This window comes from Oratosquilla oratoria, chromosome 23 (genome assembly GCF_046742065.1).
Source record: "Oratosquilla oratoria isolate Oo_2021 chromosome 23, ASM4674206v1, whole genome shotgun sequence".
Lineage (NCBI taxonomy): Eukaryota > Metazoa > Arthropoda > Malacostraca > Stomatopoda > Squillidae > Oratosquilla > Oratosquilla oratoria.
In genome coordinates, this window is record NC_134799.1 from 30,650,078 (window position 1) to 30,670,331 (window position 20,254).

The 20,254-nt window shown below is 45.1% G+C and overlaps 1 protein-coding gene across 2 annotated transcripts in view; it reads right to left on the reverse strand.

Moving 5' to 3' along the window:
- RanBP3 (ran-binding protein 3) overlaps positions 1-20,254 on the reverse strand; it is a gene marked incomplete in the record, with an annotated part of 80,147 nt that overhangs the window by 981 nt on the left and 58,912 nt on the right. For both annotated transcript variants that reach the window (XM_076206898.1, XM_076206897.1), the window contains 7 exon segments: positions 125-277; positions 1,456-1,596; positions 1,719-1,817; positions 2,075-2,183; positions 3,226-3,610; positions 3,898-4,095; positions 5,243-5,500. In XM_076206898.1, the coding sequence (XP_076063013.1) occupies positions 125-277; positions 1,456-1,596; positions 1,719-1,817; positions 2,075-2,183; positions 3,226-3,610; positions 3,898-4,095; positions 5,243-5,500 (1,343 nt within the window).

Sequence of the window (20,254 nt, forward strand, 5' to 3'; positions counted from 1 at the left end):
TAAAAATAAGACTCCTGATTTTCTATAAAGGTGATAGGTATCTTGGGACTTCACCCATAAACACACTGCACTGAGTATAAACAATTGAAGAATGACACCTGTTGCCTTTTTCAGCTGCTCTCACCTTTGTATTCAGCATAACTGTTAAAGTTCCTTGTGTCCTCACTACCAGACGGGAATGGAGCTCTTCTGCCTCACCCCAGTCATTCAGCCGCAGAATCCCTCTGCCCCTCTCCTGCCATGTGCCCAATACCCAGGCATACAGCTTGCAGTTCATCTGAAGAAGATATCCAAAATTAATCTTAATTACATGAGAAGAAGAAAAATAAACAAAATATATCAACCAATCAATCACGTGCTCACAGGCAACCATCAACAACCAATGAATTGTCCCACAAGTTACTCAGAGATATGTAGTTGTCTGGGTAAGGCTAGAATAGGGTGTGTAGAATCAGGTGTTGTGTTCTATAAATGAATACATATAGCAAAAGGTCCTTTCCCTCTTATAAAGGGAGTGGCTTAGTCGAGGCAAACACCAATAATATGCTCCATTGATTAAATTATCTTTTCTTATCCAAACACTTTTGAGCTTCCACATTTTATTAACTATTTTGTTTGTGACCAGGATTTAATTTTCATTGGCTTTGCCCTACCAACCTCATATTTGCCAAGCCTGTAGACTTCTTCAATCTCATCAATGGTCTTGTTTAATGCAATTTATACTACATCCTTAGCTTTTATAAGGTCCTGTTTTACCATTACCACTCAAGAGGATATAATCATTTGTCCATCCTACAACTAACTTTTCCTTATCAATCACATCTCTCACCAAAACTACCTAGCTTAAAATTCATGTGTGTGCATGTCTGAGTCACAGATATATTCTCTAAATTTCTCAGTTTTGCAGGACCTCCACCATAAGATACTCATTACTTGTATCTTCAGTTATAAAGGAGGCAGCCAATTAAGGCATGCACACTCCTACCCATTCCACTCCCATCCACCACCCTTTTTACCCTTAAATCTTAGCTCCACATAGATGAAGAGTCATCCCTGTCTCCCACCCACCACCCAGGTCAGATGCAATGCAGCAAGACACAGTACATCCACAGCAAAACTGCTTCACTTACAGTGACCCTACCTCCTTATCCCCTCACATAGTACTTAAGCAATATTCTGTCCTACTTTCTCAACCAGGTGGTGCCAAGATAAGAGGGAGGGAAGAGGGTGGAGTGTGATGGGGATGGAATGGGTGGGAGTGGTTTTTATGCCTTTGGTTTTTGGCTACCTCCTTTATAAGGGGGAAAAAAGCCTTTGGTATATGTATGTAGAAAGTACATATGTATATGTACTTTCTCAACTATCCCTTCTGAACCCAGTCTTTTTTGCGAACCAAAAAATCTGCTTTCACATCATGAAAATATATAATAACCTGTGAAGAGCTTGACTTCCTACCTGTAAAACATTAGACTCGCTCTCCTCTCCAGTGATGACTTCCACTTCGTCAAATTTTCGTTTCTGGTTACTCTCCCTCTCTGCTAATTCCTGCTGTAGCTCCTCCAAGGATTTTCCACCCCATGGGTTGTCTTCACTGGGCTAGAAGTCAAAGAGAATATGATGTAACAATAACAATAAAAAGCCCATCTTGAGATTCATTACACCCAATGTAAGAAACTCAATTCATTTAGTACATCTTGAGTTCTACAACACAGCCTTACCTTTGCTAATTCTGATGCAGCATCTGAGAAGAGGTTGCCAGTTGCTTTTTCACCATTAGTAGCTGCTTCTGAAGATGATGTGACTGCACTATCAGCTCCCTGGAGCAAAATCCAAACAATTTATATTTAGCAGTCCAATCATAGTATATCATTAAATGTTAAATATACTTGTCTATACGCAATATATGGTATATGGATAGATAGTTTAGATAGGTATATGAAGGACTTTTATGAGTTAATGTGTGCAGAACTAAATTGATATGATGTGCAAAGAATGATACAATATATCTTGACTTTTAGAACTTAACTAATATTTTCAGAAAAGATTAAACCATTTGATGTGTGCCTTTACTCACCACAACTCTGGAGTGTAGGTTCTGTCCAAAGATGAAGTTGCCACTGGTTTGAAGTCCTGGAGACCCGAAAGAACTAGAAGTGGAAGAGGAGACGCCATTCACTTTGTAGCTGCCGAGGGCAAATGAAAAGAGCTCAGTCTAGCTCAAATATACACTAACACTGACTAGCTCAAATATATACTAATGATGATGATGATCTTGATAATTTACAGAACAAGTAAATAATTTATATCTGTGCCCTATTCAACTCGTTTGATACACCATGAAGCTTAACATCACTTCTCTTCAAAGACCTATCTATTGTTAAAACAATGTCACATGCAGAAAACTATTAAGCAACACAGTGGAGCTTTACTATGTTCTATAGAGAGACCAATCAAAAATTACCATCAGGAATTAAATTAATCAAATGGAGTGTAATATTGAATGTGCCTCTTTTTTGTTCTATAGTGTTTGAACTCTGAATTATTGCTGCTTCTAGACATTTTCATCTTATCTTGCTGGTTTCACATAAAATCAATTCAGCAAGAAAACTATGTGAAACTGACAAGATAAGGCTAAAATGCTTAGAAGCAGCAATCATTCAGAGTTGAAACAGTATAAAACAAAACAGAGGTATATTCAATATTGCACTTCCTTTAATTAATTTAATTCCTGTAATTAGAAAGATTTTATTTGGTGCTCCATGAGATGCTTTGTCCTTGTGTACCCCCTCATCCATTCTGGTATGTATAAATAGCCTTGAGGTTGTATTCTACATCTATGTATATGTATGTATGCACTATAGGGTGGTTGTATACTTTGACTTGGCACTCTTATATAGGAGAAAAGACTGTTTGGATATATGTAAATGTAGTTGTTTATTCTAGCTGGTGCCAGGCAATTTCATTCAGCTATGGGGAATCCCCTTCACAGCAAAATGTTTAAACATACAGGTAGTGTTTGAATTATGACTGGCATACATACCAATAAGTTTCAAGTTGATATTGTTGGTCTTGGTTATATGTAAGTGAAAATGTTTGTCCAACTCTGCTAAAGACACTGTGGTGTTTGCATCATTGGAGAAATAATGCCCCTTTTGGTTCAGCTACATTATGTTAACAATCTACTTTAATGTTTGTATTTTTTCTATTTGCATAAATAAAGCTTACCTGTCTTCACTCTTGCTTTCTGAGTTACTGAGAGGCATAAACAAATTTTTGGATGAATCCACTCCAGCATCATCTTCCTTCTTCTCTAATGCCGTAGCTCCAGCTGGTTCTTTTGTGGGAGGAGTAGTTTTGGAAGATGATGTGGCAGAAGAAGATGAGGCAGTAGAGGCTAACAATGAAGGACTTGTGGAGGAAGCAGTGCTTCCTAAACCTGCACTTGGTCGTGTTGTGGCAACGGTTGAAGAAATGGTGGTAGATGAGGATGAGATGAAAGAGGAGGTTGTAGAGGAGATGGATGACACTTCACTGCACATTTTGGATTTTGGATCTTTATCAAGTTCCTTTGCTGGAGATGAATCTTCTTTGCTGTCTGGTTCAGCAGGTACTGTGAAGAAATGAACAGAAATTTATCAATAACACATCAAGTGTATTTCCCTATGTGCTATACTATCCAACAAATGTAGAGCTAAAAGAGGCAACAAAAGGGTGCTGGATGGGTGAAAGGTGGGTGTATGCTTTACTCTGGCCATCACCATGTAAAGAAGAAAGGGCTTTTTGGTTTATGTACATGGATGCCAGAAAGGAAGAAAAACATACAAGTGTAAGGAAAGAGGTTAAAGTTCCATATATGAAGAATGTATGCTTAAATTATGAACATACTATTATACTTACATGATGCTGCAAAGGGATTGGCTCCTGGTGCACCCAAAACTGAAGGTTTAAGTTTGAAAGTTGGTTTCATAGGTTGTGGTGGAAAGACGCCTGTGACTGTGAGTATAGGTGGAGTAAACATTGACGATGCACCACCTATCAGTCCTCCCCCAAGTCGACTGCCAAGTGATGAAGGCTGTAGAACAGATTTGCTTGTACCTGTGAAGAGAAATTACATCAATTACAGTTAAGTAAACTGGAAGGAAGTTTTGAAGTTAAGATTTCATGACCACAATCTGTTGTCTTGGATCCCTTTTCCAGTCCCAAGGTATCTGGCAAGTCCCAAGAATGCCCCATAAATCTCTCAAGAGATAGTGTACTACTGCCTTTGCTGTGTGAACACTGACCAGTATAATATTTTGTCTTGTATGTGGTGTGTGCCCAAACCACCTCAGTATCTTGGTCTACTCTGACAGTTCCTTACGCAGCACTACTTTCTGCTTCATCTCCACATTTTTCATTTCCCATTTTTGTAATAACTATATTTCTCAAACACTTCATGTCAAGAACATTCAGTCACTTCTATTCTGCCTCCCTTACAAAGTATTTGCTCCATATAGCATGGATACACTCTTTCACACAACCTATTCAATGTATTTATCTCATGACAATTTTCACCACTCCTTAGCTTTTCATGGATGATGGGTCCCTGTTACCTACCCACTGCCTCTGACCTGGGCTGTGGGCAGGAGACAGGGATGACCCGTCATCCATGAGGAGCTAAGACGAGAGGAAAACAAGGGTGGTGGATGGGAGTGGAATAGGAGGGAGTGAGTGCACACATTGACTGGCTTCCTTCATTATAAGGGAGCCCTTGGTATATAGATATATTTTCACCACATCCATTTACTTCCTTCTTTATTTCACTCAATGATTCACCTCCACCTCCATTCACTGCCACATGTAATTCCAAATACTTGAAACTCTCAACTTACACAAGTACAATGTCGTCCACAAATAACTGGTTCACTTCCCATGTCCTTCCATTCTCACCCACAAGTTCCACCAATTACAATCCTCTACCAAGCACTCTTGTATTTACCTCCCTTACAACCCTATCCATTCATGCACTGAACTGCCATGACATCATAACATTTATTCAAAAACATACACTCTATTCCTAACCTTCACACATCCCCTATGACTCATGTAAAAATCTTCTGACTACTTTCAAGAGAATTCTCTATCAACCATATATCAGCCATCTCCAAATCCAAGGAAGAAAAATAAATGAAATAATAATATAATAAATAAAAATCAATACACAGATAAAGTGTTAGCAAAGAAATACTAAAAATACACTCACCAGTATCAGGTGGAGGTGGAGCCAACTTTGGAGGAGCCAAGATAGGCTTGTGATCCGAGGACTCTGTACCCCAAGTGGGCTGTGCAACACTCCTGGCAAATGGATTTGTTCCCAGACCTGAACCAGCCAGGGGCGACACAGTGGAAGAAGACCCTACATTTGAAGAGGATGCAGTGGAACTTGGTCCCCCACTATGATGAGGGGAGTCTGTATTACCACTGCTGCTGCTACTACTCACAGATGATTTTCCCTTGTTATCTGCAAAGGAAATAAATTCATTACTCCAAGTTATATTTAATGCAAGCAGAAAATGACAAAGTAATGTTTAGGCAAGACCTTTTACTTATTCTTCTTGGTAATGACAAAAGTATGATGCGAGACATTTCTGTTTGTGTGCTCGTGCACGCGCACGTGTGTGCATGTATGAGTATGTGCAAGTGTGTGTCTGTGCACATTATGTGTATGTACATGTAAGTGTATACATGTGTATGTGTAAGGTAATGCATTATATTCATCATACCTGGCATGCACCTAACACTTCTTACAACAATCTAAATGGAAAAAATATATAGACACCTATTATTACAACCAAAATAGTTTGAGATGATAAACACGTTGTGATAATTCTCTGCTAGTCCTCTCTTGGCAGGGGTCCAAAAAGTACCCATGGAGCAACTCCTAACCAAACGTGTGGGCTAATACCCCATTAAACTACAATTCGCGTCCAAAACGAGGAGTACGCACCAACGTACGCCTCTTTGTTGACGCAGTTACCTTCAACGAATATTACACAAACGAAAACAAGTACAGACCTGAAGACACCTTTCAAAGTGACACTAAATACGGACTCGAGATTTTTCCGGATAAAGAACAGAAACGAGTTGTGTTAAAGGATACTAACAGGAACAATATCACCCCTCTGTTACTACCACCTCTGCTAGCAAACGACCTCGGAGAGCTCACATAACAGCTGGTTTTTGCGTCTGATGTAGGCCAAGGCGAGGGAGCTGTCGCTAAGCTATGGTTGCCTGGCGACCTATCATGGTAATTGGAAACTGTGTGCGCGGTTGTCTCTGTGTGTATAAAAAATAATAATGATCGGTATATCGAGTTAACAGTGATACATTGGCAATATACTATGTGTGTGTGTGTGTGTGCGCACGCGAGCGCTCGAACGCGGACGAAGATTTAAAGAGGAGGAAGAGGAGGTAATGCGAGGAGGTATCAACCTTCATAATCGTCTTCCAGGTGCTGCGTGGGTGGTCGTTGGAATCGTGCTGAACCGAAGAACCTTTTACTTTTCCTCCTCCTCATCCTCCTCCTTCTCCCCTACGGTTGTTGCTGACAGACTTGGGAGGCAATCCCTTCCCTGGTTCAAAACAATGCAAGCAACATCAATGATACTATTAATATTCGTCTATTGCCGGAGTTCAAAATATTACTGGAATGACAATGTTGAGGACACGCGGGAATCAGAAGCGACTCTGGCGGAAGGATTTAGTCAAGGAAAGCAAAGAAAATCACTCCCTCCACCCCATTGGGGTGGAGGAGGACAAATCTGCCGAACTATCCACCTACTCAAGGGGAGACCAAGTACACATATGTACTGCATGTACGCGCGCGCGCGCGTGTGTGTGTGCGTGTGTGCGCGCGAGCGCTCGCTCGCTAGAAGAGGGAGGGGGGAGAGCAAACCTGACACATTTACGAAGTTGCGCATTTCGACGACACATGTGTGCACGCAAGCTATGTGCCACGGTGTTATAAAATAAAATAAAAAATGTAATATCTCCCCCCCTCTCTCCTATTCAATATATAATGTCTCCCCCCTAAACTTCAACCTGTGGATACAAAGAGCCATGTGGGCGCGCGCGCTTGGGAATACACATAAGGTTTAGTTATTACTAATCACTATTGTACTTTATTTATTTATCCATTTTATTTTATCTTATTTTTCATTTTATATTCTACTTTGACTCCCACCAAACACAACTCTGCTGCAGGAAATGTGCAATCATTCTTAGGCGGCACAGCCGCATTATTCAAAGTTCACCGACTATTCTGTGGTTTCCTTATTCACCAACAGATGGCTTCACCAGGCTGACAGAAAACCACCTCCTGCTGTCATCTTTGGATTCTTTTGCTGTCCAGCCGAATCTAAAAGTTCACCGACAATGGTGTGGTTTCCTTATCTGCCAACAGATGTCACCGCAAGATCTTGGTTCCCGAGTGTTTTTCCCCTTTAAATACAATTTCAACGATTTCTACTCAACTCAGTACCGGACTGTTAGCATTATAAATTATCATATATACATATATATATATATATATATATATATATATATATATATATATATATATATATATATACACACACACACACACGCATATTCGTGGAAAGCAAAGAAAATCACTCCCCATTCTAGGTCACCTCTTTGGAGACTGACCTCGTGTCTCGTCCCCTGCAAATGAAACGATGGCCTAACGCAAGAGAATGTGGGCAATGGAAGAAGAGGTAGTAGGAACGCACACACACACACGCAGGATACGAGTTCGAGTAAGTATCTGGAGGAGGAAGGGATTAAGTGTAGTATGCGGTGGTGACTAGAAATGCCGACAAAAAATATCAAGCAGATACGTGATGGCGAGCGAAAGGAGTAGGAGGAAGTGGAGGAATCAGAGGAAGAGGAATATGAGGAGGGAGAGGAGGAGGAAGAGTAGGAGGGGAAGGGAGTCAATCAGATGAGTAAGAGAAGGAAGAGTAGGAGGGGAAGGGAGTCAATCAGAGGAGTAAGAGGAGGGAGAAGGACGAGGGGGGGGGCAAGAAAGAGGAAGAGAAGGAGGACAGGGGAAAGTGTACAAGAAAACAATGACATGGGCGGTGATTTTGGGGCTGGGGATGGTATTCGCGGGCGTATAAGGACGTGAGCGAGTGGGGTAGACGCAGAGCCCACGGCGCCGACCTCTTTCCTATACTTGTGTTCGTGAGATAAACACTTGTGCCGGGAGGACCTTAGAGTCTGTCCTTGTCAGACAGCATCTGCCTCCGAGAGGACGAGGTGGTATGAGCTGTTGCTGCTGCTGCTGCTCTACTATCACTACTACCACCACTACTATTATTTCTCCTTGTGAAGCCCGGTTAGGGGCACCTTGGGCAGATCTAAGACAAGCTGGCAGAGGGGAGGGGGGAAGGGGGAGAGGCAAGGATGAACAGATGGGACGAGATGGGGAGGGGCTCCCGTGGCGTGTCAAGCTCACAGGATGATGAAAGCAAAGGCGCATGTAGCTCAGTGCACCTGTAGGCTTCCACGGCTGAGGGAGATATTCAGGGTACAGTGTATATTAGCAGTCGCGCGAGCGTGCGTGCGTGTGTTTTTACGTGTATGCGTTTGTGTGAGTGTGTGTGTGTGTGTGTGTGTGTGTGTGTGTATCGCCAATGCGTTCATATGTGTTCGCCTGCATCCTGCCACGTTCGTGATCGTAAAATGGTTCCCAGCTATTTAACTCCTGCGGCGACTTCCACATGTATATTCGGATGCATGCATGACGAGAGCACAACCTTGAACTGCAGGGAACAGCACACGCACGCACGCACGCACGCATGTACGCGCGCACACTCTTACAGACACGCTTGCTTATGCCAGTCCATCGGTGGTCGACAACGATAGTGCTCCGGTGAAGTGTGATGAACCGAGTGAGGCTGAGTGGTGACGCTATGGTTTTTGGCGCTGACGTCAACCGAGATGACTATGGAGCCCAGTTCTTGACCCGCATATCCTTCCACACTTCGTGCAAGTCGGCTCTGGGTCAGGATGATAAATTCTGTTCTTGAGCTGACATATCTTTCACAGCACACACAAACCACTAAACTCCCCACTCACACGTGCAAACCAAACTCCACACTCCTACATACAAGCCCCCAACCCCCATTATATACAAAACAACCCGTGCGGGAAACCCACGACCCAATGACACATCAGTTTCTACTGACCGGGAGCTATCTCCAATCCAAAACGAAGATAAATCACCTTCCAACTTCCTCGTATCTTTCCCCGGCCACCTCTACGAGTCCTTGGCTCAATAATGCCCCCCAGGGATAGAAGCAACGGATATCGATGCATAACGCACGCATGCGCAACGAACCCACCCTCCCTCCTTGGCAGCAGAGGGCATCCCTATCTAGTCTAGAGCGACTCACATGTCGAGGTTGGCTTGCTGGGAGGCGTTTGGCAGAGCCAAGAGGCAAGAGCCAAAATCTTTTGTTACTCCTTCCTCACCAGCATTAACCGGTTACACGACTAACTAGCAACGGGTAAACCAGTTACTCTGACGACGTTCAATTACTTTCATCTTAGGTTGTGATGGATGTTCGTCCTGTATTAAGAGTATGGATGATTGATGCCGAACATGTGATGGAGTATAACACTGTATTAGTTTGCACGCACACACACACACACCACTACCACATTACATACGGCCAATACACGTACTGTGTAAGTTATGTATACATCAGGCTATAAATGAGCTCTCACCTGGTAGCTGTCGATCACGAGTCCAACAAGTGATCCAAGACAATAATAATTCTCTATGTATCTGTCTAACACACAAAGACATACACACACCCCAAAACGGATACTCATCTACCTCACTTCCTTAGCTCTTCCTCCCTCCCGCTTTCACCTACGATCGACTCCCACCCATTCCCAAAATGGTCAAAATTGCCAACCAGACAGCTGCACTCTTGTTTTCATCCTAAGCAAGGGGGTTACCACGTTTGTATTTGGGCACTGGGAGAAGAATAAGAAGGAAGGTGTATTGTGTGCCTCACCAGCATGCTACAGGCTTTGAATTGAGGTATATACCCTTTTTCTTTTTCTGTGTTCTTACATGGGCAATACGGTAATCCTAATGGTGCCGCAATCAGTACGCCAAGCACATCACATTCAGAATATAATTAGTATGCCAACTCTCTAACAAACCTTGTTGGTTTCAGGTCTCAGTCATCCACACTCTTACATTCCCCACGGATTTGAATACACGCATGTATACATACAAACACACACACATTGAGCAAATACAACTTTCCACACACAAGAATAGATTTATGGAACAAGTTGGGTGAAAATATAATCTAATACCATAAACGTATTCATGGGAATGTTTGATGACAGGAGGCAAAGGGACGGTACCCCAAGAGCATGGCCCCAATCCCATACAATACTAGGTACACACCAATGTACCTATAATTCAACAACAACACTCTACACTTGACCCCTTCAATACAATAAAGATACTCGGTCCTGGCTAATAACGCAGGCGATTTCACTCAGCTGAAGCTAGGACCCCGTGAGGATGGGATGGAGCCAGTTAGCATTTGTCTTTATTGGCAACTAAATGAACTTCTCTAACTGTGCTTCGGCTCGTGATTACGGGACCACTCACCCAACAACCAGACACTACGCACTTACGCTTGGCGCACCTTATCGTCACACACATACACATACATGCACACACACACACACACACACACACACACACACACAAACGCGCACACACGCACATCGGTTCAGATCTCCCACTGCTACTACGTAATAAAATTAGATTGACGGAAAAGAATGATAAAAATAATCACGGTAAACATGGAAGGATGAGAATAGCAATATAAGTAAAACAACAAAATAGTATAATAATAATTATTCAATAACTTTGTATTATAGAACCTACCGACTGACTTCAACACACACACACACACACACATACATACACACACACACACACACACACACACACACACACACACACACACACACACACACACACCAACATTCTTTGTAGAAGATCGCTTAGCATCGGCCCTCGGCAACTCTACTAACCTCCTGGCGGGTTGCAAACGCCTTACGTAACCCTACACAAACCCACAAACAGCCCCGCCCTGCGCTCGCCAAGCCCCCCCCCCCCCGCGGTACAAATATCGCATCTAAGTTTGCGTAAGTAACACATCTTGCGAAACTTGAATCCCATCGATTGCCTTTAAATTTGCCCTCTCTCTCTCCCATGTGTGTGTGTATGTGTGTGTGTGTGTTTACCTAACAATATTTACATAACTGCAGTTCAAAGGGTTGGAACTATGTTCATGGTCTCCATGTCAAACTCTGCCTTAAATAAATGTGTACTATCGTCCTGTATTAATACAATTTTTCTTGCGTGTCTCGATGAACTTGAGGATCTATAAAGGAAGTTGTATTTACACCCATCAAACAATCTGTTTTCTTTGTCATTATATTGTGATTCTCTCTCACACACACATCGGTCCTCCATTGTGGTATTCCCAGGTTGTTGTTTTTTCTAGTCTCTCTCCATTTTACCTGAGAGGCTTGCGATCACTCTGGTTGCCTCAGCATTCTCTTTATTTGTCGTATATCTTTCATTTGGTGAAGTCATACCACTGCTGTACATTATCATCTGTGCAAGTGTGTGTGTGTGTGTGTGTGTGTGTGTGTGTGTGTGTGTGTGTGTGTGTGTGTGTGTGTGTGTGTGTGTGTGTGTGTGCGCGCGCTAATAAATCATACAGCGTCTCTTATTCCTCCCGTTTACCTTCTGTCTTGTGAAGAAGTTTACCACCAATAAAACCAGCCGCCGGCAGCCAGAATAGTTATTAGAGACTTTGCCACTCGAGAATTAAGTTAACCGAAACAAGAACCTAAACAGGTTCGAATTAACATTTTAGTTGATGTAGAATATATATATATATATATACTTATATACACAAGGGCACAGCGCGATGACATTTCTAGCTTAATTAACCCAGTTTCCTCGCTCCTCTTAGGCTTCCGTTCCCATCCCCACCCTTTATACAACTATAGTTCCACAGTCATCAGACAAAAAGTTTCGCGAAACTGCACACTCATTGTGGTTGTCGTAAAACTTTTTTCTCTCTTCCTTTCTATAAATAGACTCAGGAATGGTTCCTCAGCTTCGAACGTGCGCGCTCGTTGTTTCTGTCCTTGTCCTCGTTGTTGTTATTTTTGTTGTTGTTGCTGCTGTTATTTGTGGCCATAGTAGTGGTGAAGGTAACGCTGACAGTGATGGTGATGACGACAATGGTAGCGGTGTTAGTGACTATGGAGGTAAGGGTGATACTAGATGTAGTGAAATTAAATAAATAAATAAATATATAAAATAAAATAATAAATAAAACAGAAAAATAAAACATAAAAAATCAAATAAATAAATAAATAAATCTCTCCCCACCTCCCCTCCCCTTACCCTTCCCCGCACCAGAAGGGGATTCTAGGGGGGCTGTTCCCATACTGGTTTAATCTGGCCCAGGCTGAGCCGAACGGTTTTAAGCGCCAAGACGGTCGAAGAATAAAGAGGGATCCCACTTCGCAAACCTCTCTACCGGCTCGACCCTCTACCGTGCCGAAGAATAATCAAAATCATATTCTGGTTGCGGCCAAGTGATTTCGTTTACTTTCCGTGGAAGATATTCGGTAATGGAAAAGTTATTCAGATGTTTCCCTGTCATCCCTAAAACAAACAAACAAACAAACACACACGCACACACATTTGTCAACATTTTCATCGCGCTACAGGTTTCAGCCAAATTGGGCAACTATTTCCTCCGGGGCGGAAAAAAAAATCGTCCATCACTGGCCAGAATAAAATAGGTAAAATGCGTCGCAGTAATATGTAGATCACCCCCAGCAGTCTTCATGAGTACAACGAGGGCATTCTCCCTCGCCCAACCTGCACATGCGTTCTCTTACGGCCTGCAACAGACAGCTGTTCCTATGAAGAATGCACTTTGAATTTTCGATGCCTATTTCCTCATTTTTAGATACTGTACACGTCTCATGACCTACGGCAACCACGAGGAAATTGGGGAAGATGCAGAGGTGCATCGTTTCCTTACAAGAGTCCAAGTCTGTCAGTACTCGAGACCATAACCATCACGACAACCCACCCCGCCATTCTTCAAAGCAGTCTTCCTCAATATCAAACTAAAACATATCGTGTTTGTTTGTGACAAGCTGTTCGCCTTCGTCCATGTAGGCCACCCCACCCCTCCCCACCCTCCGCTTCCCTCTTCGTCCTGCCAACATAAACACCAACCACACTTTCAGGACAAGCCACCGACCTCGCCCCAAATCCATCTTCTGTGACACACTTTTCGTCAAACAACGTGGCAACAATATCAATATCACTCCGACCATCACAAATGACCCCAATCTTGTGTTCTGGGGGGAGGGGGGGACACCAGATTGATCCGGTTATGACTGTCGGTGGCTGCCACTTTCCACATAACAGGGGAAAACCCCTTCCACATTTTTTTTCATTTCCCTGGCGTCAAGCGATTTCATATAATCGTGGCACTCCCTCTCAACTGACCACTCCCACACCGGGAGGCACTTTGGATCATATTCTTACTGCCTATTCTGTTCACCTTCTCAACACTCGACCTCCTCCCCCTGACAATCGGGGGGGGGGGGTTAATATATAAATATGCCTCCCTTATCCAATCAAACATACCCGTCCAAAGTCCGTCTTACATTATCCGCCTCTCCCACCATCACTCCTTCCCCCTCCTCTTCCTCTTCCTCACTGGTCACCTTCCTCCCCCTCCTTCCTGGCATCCTGGCTGGCTCTGCCCCAATGCTATAATATGGCATTGGGGCAGAGCCAGCCAGGGTATATAATAGGGACGAAGAGAGTTACTCATCCTATGCGTTGTGAAGGTGATGCGTACGTGCGTGCTTCAGCGTGATTCACCACTGTCTTCGATTGCGTGTTGGACTCGTGATCGACAGGTATTACCCCCACGATGAGAGCTCAGGTCTCGTGCATGACGTCCAGAGTTACCTTACACAAGCAGCTTCTTGCCCACCAGAACTGGGGTGACGGCTTGCAGTGTTGTGATGCTTTTCTGCTCTGGGTGGGGAATGAACTTGGTTTATACGTGCGCGCGAGCATGCGTGTGTGGCACTTTGCTCAGGCAGCCAACTGGTGCAGTTGTATCGTTTTCGACACATTAATCGCTTCACGAGAGAGAGAGAGAGAGAGAGAGAGAGAGAGAGAGAGAGAGAGAGAGAGAGGGGGGGAGAGAGAGAGAGAGAGAGAGAGAGAGAGAGAGAGAGAGAGAGAGAGAGAGAGAGAGAGAGAGAGAGAGAGAGAGAGAGAGAGAGAGACACCCGAGCCTGAATGAGACTTTGACCGATCGAGATCCAGTTCGAGATCGAGATCATCTCGCACTTGAACAACATTGCCAGACAATTTACGACACGAAAAGACGGGAGAGTTCCTTCAAATGAATAGAGTATTCTGGCAGATGTCAGCAAACAAAATAAACACACCAAGTGACGTCATCAACGTGTTATTACGTAATCTATTTACCCTGGTTGCCGTCGGGAGAATTTATTCAGCCCCCCCCCCCGCACAACGAAAAGTTAGATCTAGCTCGATTTACCTTTTTATTTTCCAAAATTATTCTGTCTGCCTCCGCCAGGCGATTTTATTCACCCGAGTGGGACCTGGTGGGTAGCGAAAGAGTTCATCCTCCAACGACGGGAGATGATGGAGAGAGAAAGATTCTTCAGGCGTTTCTTCACGACTTCGAGTCACGACAGCGACTTCTGCGGGCGAAGAACTTGGAGAAGAACGCGTAAGCGATCGTCCCGATAAGATTCTTCCCAGTGTGAAGCCATGCGAGGCGAACCTCCTCTTCCTGTCTTCCCCGCCGGCCTGCGTCCATGGACCAAACGGTCTTCTAACCGGGTGGATCTTGCACCCTCTTGACACCAAGCTCAATGTTTTTTAACGCCGAGACGTACTTGAGACTGCAGGTTATTTATTAGAGCTGAGGTGGGAGGAGCTCGACCCCAGGGCAACATGGGCTTCCGGTTGTTAGCAACGACACAAAAGGTATATTCATGTAACACGTAACATGATTGAAGATGTAGGTCCACGGCCTCTGTTCAAGGAAGCAAACGCCCAGCGACAGGTGTCCCAGTAAATGATCTTATCTCGATGTTGCGCAATTCCTCACCGGACACACTTCTCCCTCCTCCCTCCCCCGCCATCACGACCATCGCAACAACGTCACCGAAGAAGACGACGACGACGACTACGACGTCCACCATCTACAACCAACCAAAGTCACTACCAAATTTACCACTTAGCCTTACAAAGTATGCGAAAAGAAAAAAGTACGAATACTTCATCTATCCACCCCATCACTAAGTTTGTTTGGGGTAGACACCGCCACCCTCCATTTAAATACCACAAAGACAACAACAAACCACAATAACTAATAACAAGAATGTCCCTCAATCCATGACACCACCACAGCCTCTTTCTCTACCCCATTGCAACCCCTCCTTCCTTCCACCCACCCCCTTCGTCATCTGATGTAACTTGCTGGGCTGGAGGGATGGGGAAAGAGTGAGGGAAGCTCGCAGCTTCAAAATAAACGAGACGCACGTGATCACAAGCCCTGGACGCGACAAACGAACGTGCGCGGCCCCGCCTTCTCCGGGCACATGTGCTGAGTCTCTCTCTCGAGTGGCCTTGTGTTTTTGTCCTCAGCAGCAAGACTCCCAACGAAGGAAAATATGAATATAATTCTGACAACTGTGTCCCGATGCGGAGCGTTGGTTTCGTCACGACCACGTCAATCCGAGATCGAGACCAACTTGCCCCGATACTCGTGCCACCGAGAGCAGACTTTGACCGCCTGATGTAGTAAGCTCCTCACCCGGATTTCCGGTGATTTTAATATTACTAAACACTTCTCTTCTTTTCAACCTCTTACGTTGTCCACATTATTCTCTCTTGTGTGATGGATTTTCTCGTATGAGAAAACTCGTAAGAGAGAGAAGCGACACGCTCCTTATCCACGCAGATGACCCGACAAGAGGGTGTATCCAGCTGTATTAACATGCTAACAGATGGTGCTAAAATGTGCATATGAACACGAGATGAAAAGCTAACATAAAACATCACAGGCAAATCTAAACAGAATATACAATTTGAACAAACAAGTCAATGGAATACAATGACGGTGAATAGTGTGATACACATGGAAGAGACGGACAACAACGTACACACTAGAAGTAAATATGAAAAGGGGCAATGGCCTAGGAATAACAATCACCAGTAAATTTAGTTTACATGAACACATTGCAAATGCACTCAAAAGAGTATAATGGGCATAAAACGAAGTCGTACATGGGTATAAACTAAAGCTAGTCCACACTGAGCCTCATACAATGCATGAGGTAGTTGGTACTGTTTAATGCTGGGCCGAGTGTCCACACTGTCACTGCCCGGAGTGGTACCTCGCGCGTACATTAAGTCGCCTCCGAACACTGTCAAGTGAAGGATGCGTGTCCTCATTGTCCAGTTAACAGTTCATAATCCGAGACATTTCAGCTTTAATTACTTCCAAACTTTCACTTCTTAACTTCCTCCGCTTGTATTCATTACACATCACGATTCAAAGACACGGATGCTGTTGTAGTAAATCTATAAATACGAATGTTGCTCCCTGTCCAATCGGATATAGGCGCCATCCTGGAGAGCACTGTGCACGAAGTACCTCACCCTCTGTGTCGAATTGGGCACTCTCCCCCCACCCCCGGCTGCATGAAATTAGAACGGTTGTGAGGCGCGCGGCGTGTTGGTAAACCCGGCCCAGAACACAACAAACAACACATTGAGTAACGTGTTGGTGCTGCACGAAGTTCAGTGTGGGCGGACGGCCCCTACGACACTCAAGCGCAGTCTGTTGTATCCCAAATCTGAAGAAGGGTGGAACCAAATTTGACGACCTCAAGCACGACATCACTGGAGAAAAAAAACACAGCTACAAGAACCGATATATAAATAAACAATTTAGAAACTTCAACAGTAATGCTAAATGGAACAGGAAAGACGACCATCCGGTTATAAGCGTGTCAAAGAGGAACAATTCAATGACACCGAAGACGGTCAGTATAGACATCGGCGAGAACTGGAGGATAGGAATAAACATTCACAATACCAAATGAAAAAAGAGCCATGAAGTAGGTTATAGAGAGAGAGAGAGAGAGAGAGAGAGAGAGAGAGAGAGAGAGAGAGAGAGAGAGAGAGGGAGGGAGAGAGAGAGGGAGGGAGAGAGGGAGGGAGAGAGAGAGAGAGGGAGGGAGAGAGAGAGAGAGAGAGAGAGAGAGAGAGAGAGAGAGAGAGAGAGAGAGAGAGAGAGAGAACTACAGAAAGTACTTACAACATAGAAACATATAAATTGAAAAAAAATCTAACACCAGACGCCTATACAGTACAGTGCAGAGTGAGGGAGACGTGGAAAGGAACAGGTGCACGCCACCGAGGGGGGTGCTGGCATCCAGCGAGTTAAAAGTAGCCGGAGGTTACTGTGAACAAAAAACGCGGGAGCTACCGAGCCCAACTCCGTTCTGTAAAATTGGTTTTGTTCAAGTGCACGCATTCTTTCACTCACTAAAACAATCACACACACACACACACACACACACACACACACACACACACACACACGCACGCACGCTCGCTGCATAAGTTTTATGTAGTCCATACTTTAGTGTTTTTAGAACACCCCTATGGACCGCAACTGTGTAGCACGTTCATGACTGGAGGTTGGTTTGCTACCCCTTAAGACTCCCCTGTATCTCTATGGCTACCTCTGACACGACATTGACACCATGGATAAAGTGTTGGTTACAGGGGATGAAATACGATATAAATGTATACACCCATGAGAGAGAGAGGAGAGAGGAGAGAGGAGGGAGAATGGAGGAGGGAGAACGAGGGAGGAGGGAGAACGAGGGAGGAGGAAGGGGGAGAGAGGAGGAAGGGGGAGAGAGGAGGAAGGGGGAGGGAGGAGGAAGGGGGAGGGAGGAGGAAGGGGGAGGGAGGAGGCAGGGGGGAGGGGGAAGGAGAGGGAGGGGGAAGGGGGAGGGAGGAGGAAGGGAAGACAGGGGGAGAGAGGGAGGAGGAAGAGGGAGGGAGGGAAGTGGGAGGGAGGAAGGGGGAGGGAAGGGGAGGGAGGAAGGAGGAGGAAAGGGGAGGGAGGGAGATGGAGGGACAAGGAAAAGGAGGAAGAGAAAAGGAGGAAGAGGGAGGGAGGGATGGAAGGGGGAGGGAGGGAGGGAGGGAGGGAGGGAGGGAGGGAGGGAGGGAGGGAAGGGGGAGGGAGGGAGAGAGAGAGAGAGAAAAGAGAGACTTCAACTGCGCGTATATTACGCCAGCATTGTTGCAACAATTCTTGTCAATTACAACGTCTCTCGACTTTCGGGCGATCTCCTTCCCACTTGTGACACTCGGCATAGAGGGACTAAATATCACGTCACACTTACTGTGATCTAGTCTGAATATTCCATTCTGTTCAATGTGAACCCGGGCACTGGCCATGTAATAATATCACACACAGCTTGACACACGGACATTAGTGCGATGCGACGTTGTTAAAGGTTCAAACAAATGTGATACGGTGGGTGCACGCGAAGATTACGTCCGCCCGGCGGGACGAGTTGGAATTACAGCAAACCCCACCACCAAACCCTCCCCCCAACCCCACCAATCCCTCCCACCGCTTCCAGATGCGCAGTTCCACCTTCACCTGCTTCTGTATGCTTCTACATCCTTCCAAGCCCTTCTGCAAAACATCACTCCCTAAGCCTGTGCGAGATAACGCGCGCGCGTGTGTGTGTATGAGAGAGGTGTATTTTACACCCCGTGTAAGGGGGAAAAAGCCTTTGGTATATGTATGTATGTATGTATGTATGTATGCATGTGTAAGATACTTCCCATTGCATAATCCTCTCCCATCCAACACCAACTTCCAAACTCTTGTCCAATTGCTCATCAAATCTATGTATATACGCCAAGAACACCCTCCACCTCCCCCTCCCCCAGCACTGCAAGCACACTGCGAATGCAGTGGAATGCACTCCAGCTCTGCCGGCAATGCCTACCCGTGCTATATTTATATAAGTATATACTCTAGGCCTGACAGTTGCCTCTGTAATCGAGTGCCTCTTTGCATATGTATGCTGAGAGATCTGAGACCACCTCGCGCTTCAACGCACTAACTAAAGCCTCATCTCCCACCTTCCCACACACTCCGACCGCTTACACCCCTATACACGCACGCACGTACACTGCTAGTTCCACTGGCTGGTGTCCATTTTACGTCTACCAATACGTCTTATTGCCAACAATGCCAACCTGACAACCCAGGTCAGTTTGGTCTCGTCACAAATGGTTCAGCGTTCCACCACCACCACCGACACCATAATGACGACCACCACCAATACCACAACGACTACCACCACCACCCACTTCACCCCAACTCGCTACTGTGTACTCATGGTAATCGATTCTTTCAGAGCAAAGATAAGGCTCGTGCTTGCTTCTCAACGTGAAGCAAGCGAGGACCCTCGCGCCTGCGGGGTGGGAGGGAGGCCACGAAAGGGCTCTGGGTACATCACGTTGTCCGGGGAGGCCACCTCTTCGCCACTCTTAAATCCTTCGCTGCCACGGGTGCGCCAAGCAGACGAATAAAAAGCCTGGCTATTAATGGATCATTGTGGATAACGGGAACTTCACAGCAACCTTCAGAGACAAGGATAACGCCACTAATATGGACAATATCGGCCTGCGAGGGACATGACACACCATCAACCTCCCTCACTGGTATCACCACTACTATCACCCCGACCACCACCACTACCATCCCCCAAACCACAAATTCCACTTCAACCACCACGACCTCCACCATCACCATGACAACACCACCACAACAACAAACCACCGCATCCACATGCCACAGGAATTGAAGAAGCTCACGTTGACCTTTACGTCCTCATGGATAGAAGCGCTGGATGCAACGACGAAAAAAACCTTGACCTATAGACACGCTGCTATCCCTTATGTGCCTCAGCCCTATTCATGTCAAGGCACACTTTATATATTTCACTGAAGAGAGCGTCGGGTGATTTTATA